General features: G+C 31.6%; 1 protein-coding gene and 1 long non-coding RNA gene across 2 annotated transcripts; one reads left to right on the top strand and one right to left on the bottom strand.

Annotated features, from left to right (window-relative positions):
• Positions 1–6,773: 6,773 nt before the first annotated feature.
• LOC146947099 (chalcone synthase 1-like) lies at positions 6,774–14,346 on the top strand. Its single transcript, XM_085744788.1, has 2 exons — positions 6,774–7,252; positions 13,115–14,346. The coding sequence occupies exon 2, from the start codon at positions 13,126–13,128 to the stop codon at positions 14,104–14,106; it is 981 nt and encodes a 326-aa protein (XP_085600914.1). The 5' UTR covers positions 6,774–7,252; positions 13,115–13,125; the 3' UTR covers positions 14,107–14,346.
• Positions 6,871–12,820, bottom strand: LOC146947100 (uncharacterized). Its single transcript, XR_015026904.1, has 2 exons — positions 11,698–12,820; positions 6,871–10,307 (listed from the first exon to the last, which is right to left on the bottom strand). It is a non-coding gene; the product is annotated as an uncharacterized LOC146947100 (long non-coding RNA).

The following is a 14,346-nucleotide window of genomic DNA, read 5'->3' as shown; positions in this document are numbered from 1 at the left end:
TTTAAGCTTATATCTGACTTAGTTTAAATATTTGCTTTGTGAGAGTGTAGGTGTACTGGGGCATTAGGTGAGAGTTAGAGAAGTCTATGTGTTATAACAATTTTCACATAGTAATAATTCGCTGGTTGTTGGTTTAGACAACGGTCGTGGTTTTTTCTCCTATTTTGAAGTTTCTACATTATATTCTTGTGTTGTGATTGTGTTGTTTATTTTTTCCTTCTTCAACCCTGTTATTTCCTAACAAATTCCTTATATTTTAGTATAGGTACTGTAAGTGGTTAACAAAATATATGAATAAATGGTTCACCGTATACATTTTAGTGGTTCATGAAGTATTTTAAGTGAATAATGACATAAATCCATATTTGTGTCACAAAATATCTCTCTATTATTATCTTCAAAAAAGTTTAATTTCTTCTAAAAAATAAATAAATACATATGTACCGTTTACAATATAAATTTGGTGCACAGTACACATGTCTTCGTATTTGGTTTAAAAAATTGTGTCAAAATATATTTTTGTATATTTATAATCTCCAAGTACCATTTCTATTGATATAAATAGGTCTTGCTTTTTGAGTTTTCTTCATCTTTTGCAAACCTAAGCTGGTACATTTCCCTTACCTATACAAACTTGCTTGATTCCCTTTGTCTCTATATTTAAGGACCACCTGGAATAAATTGAATGAAAAGTGAATAATTTGTGAACATTCCACGTACCCATTTTTCTTTCAATAACATGAAATCTTGGTCATTCATTCCTCTTAACATAGTTGACATATGTAAAGGGAAAGGAATACATAAAGGAGTGTAACTCCATATTTTGGATCACATTTTATTAATTGGATCGATGCAGTACATACGAGAGAGAAGATTAGAATTTTTATATATCATTAAGTTTCAATGTGCAGGGGCCGGGGTTCGAACCCCGGATTCTCCACTTCACCACACATTATATATGTGAGTATAGCCACTAGGCTATCTGACCAAAAAGAAAAAAAGTTTCAACGATCAGATCCGAGATTGAACCGGCCGTTTCAATCAGTTCAATTGATCGAACCACAATTGAACTAGTTGACAAATAAAATAATATGAAAAATTGTTAGTGTGTTAATTTTAAATATGGATTTCATTGCATGACTTCGAATTTTCTAGAGCTCTACCATTTGTATCCTATATAACCGAATTAATGGTGATCTGGTTCTCAAAAAGCCGAATGAGGGATTAATCAAACTAGGGACAATCGAAGACAAATTAGTGGAATCTTCCTTAGAACAAGAGTCTCACGAAGGTCGTGATGTCGGAATTAGTCAAAGATAGAGGTGTCAATATCATGAGGCCTTGAAGTTTTTGCCCCAGCCCACATAGTAATGGGACTTGAAAATTCACAAGATTAAAAGGCACACATTTATGCAAGCCCACAAATAAAAAAATCAAAAGGCCCCAAGTCCCAAAATTTCTATAAACATTTTTTTTACCGTAAAAAAAAAAATTTACCGCAAAAATTTTTTTTACCGTAAAAAAAAATTTTTTACCGAAAAAAAATTGAAATAATTAATATGGGGCTTTTTTAGGTCCACAAATAAATAGATTTTTTAGTGGGGCTTGGCCCCAAATAATTTTGGAAATTAGGGGACTTTAATTTAGTGGGCTTGGTGGCGGGCTCTATTGACACTTCTAGTCAAAGACATGTGGAACTCATAATTTGTCCTTAGAACTCATGTTCTTGTAAATTTATAATTCATGTTAACAAACTCAACTAAATCCTAGGAATCATGATCAGAGGGAACAATGTGTGGACAAGGTACTAGAAAAGGTTATGAAATATAGGGAACGAGGCAAAACGTAGGGCGCCACATACACGCAACAACAGTCACAAACTTGCACAAATTAGAGCAGTCATGGCTGATTCTTTGTAGCCCACATTCATGGTGAACTAGATTTCATGCTATTTTTCATTAGCTATATAAATAATACTTGATCATTTTGTTTTAGACCTAATCAATCAATATTCAAACAATATATTTAACTTGCAATTTTATCCAATTTCTTTCAGATTTTCGTGTATTTGTGTTTTTCTTAGCTTAATGAACCAAAAACCGAGGAACGTAGATCCTTCCTTTGTACAACTGCTTTAAGAAAATGGAAAATCACTATTGAGACTTATTAGTCGAATCATCGGTCAAGTTTATAACTCGACAACAATGGTTTTCATTCAAGTAGGAAACCAAACACAACATTAGGTGATGAACAAATTTCTTTAGTAGTCATGCTCTGATTTTCAAGACACGCGACGGAGAAAGAGGGTTATGATAGAATACAATATTTTGTAATTATTTGTTATAATTAGTTTCCTGTAATTATGTTTTAGGCTTAAATGCTCAATTGGTCCCTTAACTTTATTTCAAATATCGGTTTGGCCCCATAAGTAATAAAAAATCCGTTTAGGTCCCTTAACTTTATTTAAAGTATCGGTTTTGTCCTTTCTGTTAATTTAATTCAAAAACACGTTAAGTTTATGGACCAAACTAATACTAATTAAATAAGTTAAGGGACCATACTAATAGTAATTAAATAAGTTAAGGGACCAAAATTTAACGTTTTTTTGAATTAAATTAACAGAAGGGACCAAACTGTTACTTTAAATAAACTTAAGGGACTTAAACGGACCATTTATTACTTATGAGACCAAACCGATACTTGAAATCAAGTTAAGGGACTAATTGAGCATTTAAGCCTATGTTTTATTATAATTATAGAGTTGACCAAACATTACACATTTATGTATATATATTCTATTCACATGAATGAGAAAAGGTAAACATTCCATTATCTTATATGATATCACCCTAATCGATCCCTAACTCTCTCTCAAACCTCACCCACATACAACATAATTACAAAATATTCTATTCTATTAGATTATTCGTTCTACCCGGCCATATCAATTGCATGACTTTCAATGGTTTCAAAACATTTGTATCATAGAATACAAAAAGGAGCCTTTTTGTGAATGAAGATACCCTCTAACCAAAGCAAGCCAATAGAAAATAAGAAATAGATACTTAAAGTGGAAGGAAACCTTGAGGCTAAAATTAATTCAATTGCATCATCCTCATCATCATCTTCAAGTTTATACTATCAGTGGAAGATGTCACAAAAAGCAAAGAATCATAAGCTAGGATGAAATTGAGAGAGTGGATTGTGAAGTTGATGAGCAAGCCAATGAATAGATAGAAATATATCCTCAAGAGTATACGATTTTTGTGAATCCAACCATAAGAGAATACTACTTTTCCGGTCCTTATGTGGTTCAATTTTGTTTATTCCTTATATATTTATTATTTGGCAATTTTTAGGAAGAATAATTCAACATTATTGCTTCTTATATGTTTTGACATTTTTATAGTAGATATACTTAAAGGAAGTGGAATTATTCTTCAACCCAAACATAAAGTGAAAAAGTGCGGGTTGGGATAAAGATGGATCTTAGAGTGTATTTGCCTGCAGAAGACGCACATCTTGAACGTCCATTTCACATGGTTCGAAATGCTTTCTTTACTTGTGTCGTCTATATGCTACTTCCTCCGTCCCGTAATAGATGACTCATTTGAAAATGTTTAATTTTGACCTAACTTACTTTGACCGTATTTTTCTACTAATATACAAAGATAAATAATATCATATAAGATGTCGTTAGATTCGTCTCGATGAGTATTTTCAAAATATCAAATTTTCATAATTTTTTCTAATATATTATTCAAGATATTTAAGCTCAAAGTTATGCATTGGCATACGTAATAAGGTCAACTGTGTCAAGTATTATGGGACGGAGGAAGTATTTTTTTTGGGTTGATGAGTGTAAATTATAAATAATTTTTTTATAAAATTTAGATCTTGATTAAAATTATATGTATAGATGTTTGTGATTTATTGTAACAAATTATGTTTATCTTTTTAGTTATACAACGATATTATAAATATAATATAAACTCTTACTAATTTCAAATGACACCAACAATATAAACATTATTATAAAAATTTGACAAAAAAAAAGGAAAATTTGATTAAGGCTATAACTGGAATAATGAAAAATTCAATTCAAAATCTCTTATTTTCTTTATATATTTTTAAGATAATATTGTTTCTATTGTAGTGGTGCATTTTAATGAGATTTATCTATTTATTAACTTATAACTTAAATATTGTTATAAAAAATGATAAAATAGTAAATTAAATACTTTAAATGAAGGATAAAATTGAAAAGGAAAACCCAACGCAAACTCATGTATTTTCTTTATATATGGTATAGATGGAAAAAAAAGTATAGATGATTGAAATCTCAACCATTGTCTATAACACCCAATGATATTATATAAACTAGCGTTCAAACGACCATTTTGTACTCATTTGTTCGCTCTTTTTACCACGTTAATGCGTATAAATAATTTTTATGAAATTTTGATTTTGGTTAAAATTATATGTATAAATATTTTGCAGTTTCATATAGTAATAATAAATTATACTTATATTTTTCAATGACACCAACAATGTAACAAATGTAATATATATTCTTATCTTTTTTTAATGACATCAACAATATGACATTATTATAGTATAGATAAGTTTATTTAAGGGTATAATTCGAAATAAAAAACAACTCAAAATTATGTATTCCCTTTATATATGGTATATATAGAATAAATATAAAAATAAATAAGAGAGTTTGAGGACCAGACCAAAATTCAATAAAACATTCACATGCGTATCCAGTGCCACTCTTTTTTCATCCCACTATTGTCATTCTCATCTTATTCCAAATTACAAAGTAACGAACCCTATTAGCAACAAAAATAAAAGGCTCAAATATATGCAATATAGGCTTATTAGCCTCTACGAAATGGATGTACAATATCTACAAAAAATTTATTGGATATACATGCAATATATGCTTATAAAGTGAGAAAAATGAATGTACATGTTTTACAAAATTGTATTGACCTATTAGCCTTTTTAGAAACATTAGTGCTATCTATAGCGAAAGAATTTCCCACGGAGGCTTCACGACACAGTAACCAACCAATTAAAAACTAGCCTGAGCGGAAATCATGGGGGGAGTAATGGAAAGAATCTGGTAAACAAAAATGACCCAATGAAACTAACATGTCGCTTTGATTCATGAAATATTCATTCACTGTAAATATCATTATCCTTTTAGCAATATATACTTATTAGCTTATTTATAAATAAGTCAAATATTCTATTTTATGTTTTTACTACAAATTAGGCTTTTAGATAGGCTAATAAGTCAGGTCGAACTTTTAAAAAGGTCATACCAATCTAATAACAAAGCCTTTGACATGCTAATAGGCAGACTTAGCAGGGGCGAATTCTTTCATAACAATTGGGGTAGCATTGGCTACCCCAAAAGAAAAATAAACTTTGCATAATTTGTGTAGTTTTGAATATAGCTACCCCATTAATATATTATTTGGCCACTCCAAACAATTTTGTTGGTTTAATGAGAGATTATTTTAAAAAAAATACTTATATTCAATTTAGTTTAGTGTCAATTATAAATAAATTTGACTTGTTAAAACTTCATAGAGTACAAATTTTATAAATAATTATTGTTAGATTTTATTTTCTTCGTTGTCGCTTCATTAAATATAAGTAAAATTTATTTTACTTATTAATTAAGTTTAATATATTAATTTTTAAAATATATTTATTTCTTCTTTATATTTGGCCCCCTCGTAAAAATTGTGCTAGCTTCGCCGCTGAGACTTAGGCTTTAATTTTTTTCAAATAGGATTGGCCTATTTAAGCAAAATCCGGTCCTGCTTATTTCCACCTTTAATTAGCAACTCCTATACACATTTGCAAGCATACACCTATCATTTTTCTAAAATGAGTATGTTGGTAAGTCATACATAAAAATTTGTTAAAACACTCTTAAGTAAGAACATCTTCAATTGAGGTACCTAAGTGAGTTCATCGAAAGATGTATTGCTCTTTATTTTTTTCTCTTCATGAACTGTGATGTGGCGGTATGAGTAGCAAAAAAGAAGGTTGAAGTAGCTTAGATAAACTACATATCATCAAAGTTGCATAAGAAAAATCATTAAAAGTGAATTTCATATAAAAGTTGGGTGCAAATAAAGAATCATTAAAAGTGTGAGTTTCATCAATGGCGGTTTCACCGCCCGGCGACTCCAGGCACGCGCCTGGGCTTTGGTTCAAATTTTTTGTGTAAATTCCTCTGGATTTCTTATATAAACCCCTATAAATTGGGCAATTTCTTCAGATTTTTTTTATTATTTACTTGCAATTTCTTATGTAAACAACTATAAATGTGTTGCAAATTTTTTTTTCCCAGACTTTATAATAATCCTGGCTCCGCCACTGAGTTTCAAAATAGGTTGAATAATATAAATATGGCGTGACATTGTGAGAAACTACTTAATATTAGTCATGAAATTAAATTCATATTCTTTACAAACTTGTCATTGAAGATACTCTAAAGTCACGTTATTAAGATACCTCTATAAAAACAAGTGAGTTGATTGAAACATGTCCCTTATTTTAATGTGCAAATATAAATAATAAAAGACCTAACGTAAACTTTCATCCAAAAAATTAAATTTAAATCAGTATAAGATGATTTTTTTAAAAGATAATTTAATTTAAATTTAACTTATGTTTTGTCTAAATGTGGGTGGGTAGGAATGGATCAATCAAATGACCAATTATTGTTCTATTTTTTGAATAAGAACCAATTATTGTTCATTAAATAAACAAAGACATTTTAGCACCATTCACTAAGTTGTGTTTGAAAATTAATAAATAAATGGACCTTAAAAATGTTACTACTGGTGTCTAGTGATTGAGTGAAGCACGTGATGTTCAGCTTTCAGCAACCCTCCATCATCCACTCCAGTCTTTTCTTCATATAAAACAATATCCTCACTCCAAATATGTTTGCAGCTCAACATTGATCTTCAACCCTTTCTTTTTCTAGAAGTAGCAACATATTACATATATAGTTGCTATAATTAGAAACAAATATCAAGATGATGAAGGTGTCTGAAATTCGCAAAGGCTCAAAGGGCAGAAGGCCCTGCAACCATCTTGGCCATTGGCACTGCAAATCCACCAAACTGTTTTGAACAAAGCACATATCCTGATTTCTACTTTAGAGTCACAAACAGTGAGCACAAGATCGAACTCAAAGAAAAATTTCAACGCATTTGTAAGTATTATTTTTTGTTAAATAAGATTTTGATATCTATGAATATACCATTTTTCTTTTTTAATCAATTTATGTAAAATATTTCTTCATAAAATAGTTGCCTAAATATTTCGTGTTGAAATTTAATTTCGCTGTTAAAGACTAAACATGTGACACTCTAGGATTTAAAAATGAAAGATGATATATTTATAAGGATCAAACAATTATTTAAAAGTATTTTTTAGGGAATTTGAAAATAAATTGTTTGTCCTGATAAATATAATATCTTCAATTTTAGTCCCTATACATAGTGTCACATTCAAGATATTTTAACAGCGAAGATAAAATCTATGCAACACATTTGAGAGATCGTTGCTTGAAGAAAAACTTTAAAGAACTAAAAGTTAAAAAATGATATAGTAGTATCTCATAAGGACAAAAAATTTATTCAACATTATCACTTTTCTCTTTAAATTACTTTTAGATATTTTCCGCTTACATTTATTTATCCATGGCAAGTCCAAGGGTAAGGCAATCCTTAGAACTCAAAAAATATAAAAAAAAAAAAAATTTACTTGATAAAAATGTAATTGACTATCGATAAAATTTACTTGATAATTGGCCTCCAATTCTACTTTTTTTTTTTTTGAAGGACCTCCAATTCTACTAAAATTAGTATAATATCATCTAAAATTTATTTGATAAAAGGACTTCATATTCTAGTAAGTTTACTAAAGTACTATTATAAGCTTTAAAAGGACCTCATCTTAAAATTCTCCTCAGTCGTCAATATGTGTTAGGCTGATATTGGATTTATCTAGCTTATTATGTGAATTGGACAAGTTAAAAAAAAAAAAAAATTATAAAATCAATGTTCTAATGAAATCATGATGATCATATTCTTAACTAATAAATGAATCAGTTTGTTACAGATTACTTTTAGAAGTTATTTTTATAATTAAAAACAAAAATTAAATTGACTTTTCTTTTAAATAAAAATCTAAATTTAAATATGCAAATGATCCATGCAAATATCAAGTATTTTAATTTTAGTCCTCATAAAAATACTGTTTTAATTTTAGTACTAGCAAAATTTTTTATTTTATTTTGTTCCTTATCGTTTTGTTTAGCCCTTGAAAATTTGATTCATAGTTTTTAGGATTTGATCCTTGTAATATGTACAATATTTGATTCTCATCCTTCAAAATAAGGACCAAAACAAAATAAAACACTATGGACCAAAACAAAATATTATATATTTACAAGGACTAAAGTAAAATTACACTGACTAAAATCAAATGTTTGATATTTGCGGGGACTATTTACATATTTAAACCAAAAATTCATAAATTAAAAAGGCTTAAATAAGTAAAAGGTCCCTGTAAGTTGGCGCGTTTTTGGTTTTAGTCCCTGTAAGTTTTTTTCTTGCGAAACATCCCTTGTAATTACCAAACATTTTGGAACTCGTCCCTGCCGTCAAGTTCTGTGAAAAAAATGCATTGCTGGCTAACGGACGCCTACGTGGCACATGATGATATGTCAACAATTGCCAACTGGGTTAAGTAGAGGGACTAAAACCAAAAACATATTTTTACACAGGGATGTAATTAAAAAAACGTAAACATCAATTTTTTAAAAACCACTATTTCCTTCTTCTTCCTCTCTCTGAGTTAAAACATAAACCATACCAAGTTGGCTTCAAAAAGAAAAAAAGAAAGTAAAACCACACTTATTGTTGTGATATAATTTCCTAGTGGCTTCTCATTCTCTTTGTCCCTCTGTGCTCTGCCTTCCAATGATTACCTACCCTACTTTCTTCACTCCTTGCCCCTTCAAAATCCCTTGGCCCAAGTGACACTCAAAGTAAGAACAGAGGGACCATGAATTGAACATGAATGAAAGCTTCGTGCGTGCAAGTAATCATTTGCTTTCATTTGTGATTTTAAGTAATGACAGAGAAAAAGCAACGACGCCTTTTTGACAGTATCATATACCAGCTCTATGAAAGCAATACCTCTTATTTTCCTCATATCGTTTCTGTCACTCCTTACTGACATAACTGGAATGGATATTTTGAACGCAACATAAAGAAAAAAGAATGAAAATCAAATTACCACATCACTTCACAGTACAAGTTTACATTATAGTATTATTAAACATTGTTCTCAAGAGGAAGGAATGCAGTTTTTTATACTCTACAATAACGAAATGGAAAGAAAGATCTTCGACACATGTTACTACTGCTATTACAATCTTCATGGTAACAATCCTCATTTTGATTCCTATTATTCTGTTCGATGATGTCTTGAACATCCACATCAATACACTCATCACCCATTTTGGAACCACGGTGGCACTTCCATGGTTTCAACTGCACCACCTTCATCTCCTTCTCCGTCTTCCTAGTTGAAGAGTGAGTTGTACTCATTGATTCTAGTCTTTCCCTTGACTCATTTTTCTCTTTCTTTCTTCTTCAATCATGTGTCTAGGACACATGTTGCGAGAGGAACATAGGGACCAAACAAGGCTGCTACCTGTGTCTAGGACAAGTGATAAGGTTTGTGGTGGTGTTCCAAACTTGAGGTTTATTGAATAACCACCATAGCTTTTAGAGAAAATTTGTGTGTTGGTGGAGGAAGAGGATTTGGATTTGTTGTGATTTGATTTTGGGGTTTTGAGGTGGTGTGCTCTTGTTAGAGAAGATAGCTGTAACACCCCGTTCTCCCAACAACGTAATATTAATTATAATAATCAGAGTAAATTATACAATGGAGTGTCACACTGCTTTTCAAAATTTCATAAATAGAAAATAACAATTTATTTAAACCAACATTTAAAATATCTTTAAACTGCAGCGGAATAATTCTTTTAAAAATATAATTCCACATCAATGTAATTCTTGGCACAAAGGCCTCAACCTAATAAACATTATTCTCAACAATGGTAACTCCAACAACAAAGTCTTTTCAAAACATGATACATAGAAGAAATGAAGAAAACATTCGCGACGATCCCCATCCTAATATGTATCAGAGCCCTAGACACTTGAGCCAACCAACCTACAAGCCATCATTACCTGCAAGTTACCCATACGAAGGGCAACATTTTCAAGCAGAAGGGGTGAGAAACTTATTCAATAATAATAATATATAATCCATCAAATTAATGAAACAACATCATATTACAACAGGCATCATTAATAATGTATATAAATGTATACATATAGCAACAACCTAATCCTCTTCAACAACGCTGAACAACAACAACAACAACAACAACAACAAATTCGTTATCAATAATGACACCGACAACTCGACAATGCGACAACGACAACAACTCGACAATGCAACAACGACAACAACTAATGCATCATGCATGTGGTACCAATCTACGCGCGTTGAATGCTAAGCATTCCAGGGCATAAGCCCCCAACAGTTTGGATGGTTAAAGCATCCCAGGAGGGCATAAGTCCCCCAACAAGTGAATGATAAACATTCCAGGGCATAAGCCCCCAACGGTTTGAATGATGAACATTCCAGGGCATAAGCCCCCAACAGAACATGAGTATGCATATGGACTCGACTTGTGTATATCAACATACAACTTCAACAACGACTACAACAACAACATATGTGCCTACAACAATTATGACACACTCCCCAATTTCGACATTAGATGATACAACAACGTCAACAACGGAAATCAACAACATAGCATATATATAAAATCAATTACATTCGTCTCAAAGTTCAAAACCTCCTTCAAAAGCAATTAAGTTTTGATCAATATAACATAAGCCAATTATCCATAAAACACCTCAACTAAATCCCTAACACTTAAGTTTGAAGTTGGGAAACCAACCGTAAGTTTTTGGACTAACTAGAGATTAGTTATGCTAAGTTTTCTTAAAATTTTCTGAAGACCCACTTGGACTATTTTTATCATAACTCAAAATCTACAAATGATTTTCTAGTCACTCTAAAGCCATTAGAAAGCTAACTCAATTATCTACAACTTTTATCTTTACACCTAAAGCTAATTCAAACCAGAAACGGGTGAAAAAGATGCAAGAACGCGAAACAGGGAAAGCTGTCAAATCGGAGTACGATTTGGAAAATCGGAGCACGATTTTCTGGGTCAAAATTTGCATTTTCATTCGTAAATAATCGGAGCACGATTTGGCAAAATCGGAGCACGATTTGGCACAGGCTGTTATGATTTTTGCACCATTTTTCACCCCAAAACCCAATTTTTGATCCCCTAATCACCCAAAATGAATTAGGACAATGTTTATAGGTTCTATATACAACATAGCAACCAAAACAACATAGAAACATGCATCAAGCAACACAATTCATCATATTTTCCTCAATTAACATAAAACTTCTAACCCTAAAACCAAGAACAATAATTCATCAAATATCAGAATTATATACCATGATTATTGAAAGGAATCCCACCCTTACCTTATCTCAGCAAATTCTACAGCAAAAATTGGTTGGATCCTCTCTTCCTAGCTCTTCTCCTAGCTTTCTCTTCCTTCTCTCCAAAACCAGTTTTTCTAGAGTTTTCACGTGAAAATGTTTTTGTTTCTGACTTTCTGTTTTTACTGTAAACTAAAACCTCTCTTTTCTCTTAACTCCCTTAATTTCTATTAATTCCTCATTATTCCCCTTAAACCAAAATAAACACTATTTCTATATTATTTCTATTTCTCTTACTATCTTATCAAATAATAAAACAATATTCATTCAAATAAAACACAACTCCATAAATCATATAATAAAATAGCATCACAACATATATCACATAAAAATCATATAAAATATATATTTCACATAAAATCATATATATAACAAATAAAGTCATATAAAAATATTCACACATCTACTAAAATAATAGAATTAAAATGGGGCGTTACAATAGCAGCGGTTTTAAGAGAGTTGAAGAGATTTGAGGATGGGCATGGAAGGATTGAAGAAGAAAGAAAGATCAGAGAGAGGAAGAAAAAGGAAAGAGTGTGGTTTTTAAAATTCAAAAATTGATGATTACGTTTTTTAATTACATTCCTATGTAAAAATACGTTTTTGGTTTTAGTCCCTCTAATTAAACCAGTTGGCACCAGTTGTCATATCAGCAAGTGCCACGTAGGCGTCCGTTAGCCAACAATGCATTTTTTAAATGGAATTTGACGGCAGGGACGAGTTCCAAAACGTTTGGTAATTACAAGAGCTGTTTCGCAAGAAAAAAACTTACAGGGGCTAAAACCAAAAACGCGCCAACTTACAGGAACCTTTTACTTATTTAAGCCAATTAAAAATGATAACCTTTTTTTACGGTTAAACAATAATCACTTGACTTGACCAAAAATAAATCACTTATATATTTTCAAGGGACATGCACTATAATCATATCGACTGCTCTGGCTGCCAAATTATTTAAATGGAACATTCAAGTTAATAGCATACAACATAATGCCTACAAAAGTGACAAAATCAAAATGATCAGAATACTCAACCTTCTGAATTTGTCTCGTTGATGCTCAAGTTATCATTAGTTGAATGTGTAATGAGTCGAAGTGATCTATCAATATGAACAGAGCAAACACCACAATAAGACATGAACATCAAACCACACCTTGCTAAGATGAGAAAATCAAAATATACCGCACTCAGACAACGAAATTAAATAAAAACTAAATAACACTTATTTGGATTAAAGAAAAAGAAAAATATGATCAAGAGGAGATACATTTCGGTAATAAAATACGCTTTTATATCTAATTCGTGTAAAGAGAGATGCAAGCAAAATGAACCAAATCTTTGTTATCTTTTGAATAACACATTTTGTTGTACTTATATCATTTCTTTATATCTATTTTAGGTGATAAAACTATGATCAAGAGGAGATACATGTACCTAACCGAAGAGATTTTGAAAGAGAATCCTAACTTGTGCACTTATATGGCACCTTCTTTGGATGCTAGGCAAGACATGGTGGTAGTAGAGGCACCAAGACTAGGAAAGGAGGCAGCTGTGAAGGCTATAAAAGAATGGGGCCAACCAAAGTCAAAGATTACACACTTAATATTTTGCACTATAAGTGGTGTAGATATGCCTGGTGCCGATTACCAACTCACAAAACTCTTGGGTCTTCGCCCATATGTGAAAAGGTATATGATGTACCAACAAGGGTGTTTTGCAGGTGGCACGGTACTTCGCTTGGCCAAGGACTTGGCTGAGAACAACAAAGGTTCTCGTGTGTTGGTTGTTTGTTCTGAAATTACTGCAATCACATTTTGTGGCCCTAGCGATACTCACTTAGACAACCTTGTTGGACAAGCTCTATTTGGAGATGGAGCAGCTGCAGTCATTGTTGGCTCTGACCCAATACCGAAAATTGAGAAGCCTCTATTTGGGTTAGTTTGGACAGCACAAACAATCGCTCCAAATAGTGAAGGAGCTATTTGCGGCCAACTTCGTGAATTTGGGCTATCATTTCATCTTCGTAAGGATGTTCCAGACATTGTCTCAAAGAATATTGATAATGCATTGTTTGAGGCATTCCAACCATTAGGTATTTCTGATTACAACTCAATCTTTTGGATTGCTCACTCTGGTGGACCCGCAATACTAGACAAAATTGAGAAAAAGTTAGCCTTGAAACCTGAAAAGATGAGTGCCACTAGGAAAATGCTTAGTGAATATGGTAATATGTCAAGTGCATGTGTTTTATTCATCTTAGATGAGATGAGAAACAAATCGGCTCAAGATGGACTAAATACCACAGGAGAAGGGCTTGAATGGGGTGTGTTGTTGAGCTTTGGGCCAGGACTTACCATTGAAACAATTGTTCTCCACAGTGTGGCTATATGATATGCTTGATTGTTACTTTTTAATTAAAGCAATATTTTCAGTCTATCTTGATTTTTCATCTAAGAAGAATAAACATATAAAGTTAAATATGTATTATCGATTCTTGAATGCTTGTGATAGTGTTTAATTATGTGTAAATGTGTTTGAATATTTGTGAATGTGCTCGATCATGTATGAATGTATTGATGGCATGCATGGCTGAAATGATATGGAAACTTTGTCCGTTTTTTGTGTGATCAA

Source organism: Medicago sativa, chromosome 2 (genome assembly GCF_051527215.1).
Source record: "Medicago sativa cultivar Bolivia chromosome 2, Bolivia_mono, whole genome shotgun sequence".
NCBI classification, from domain to species: domain Eukaryota; kingdom Viridiplantae; phylum Streptophyta; class Magnoliopsida; order Fabales; family Fabaceae; genus Medicago; species Medicago sativa.
Note: the sequence above shows the minus strand (reverse complement) of the source record. Positions and strands in the feature narration are given on the sequence as shown.

Excerpts from the sequence above, each read along its gene's own strand:
- LOC146947099 (XM_085744788.1), top strand. The coding sequence starts at position 13,126 with ATGATCAAGAGGAGATACATGTACCTAACCGAAGAGATTTTGAAAGAG.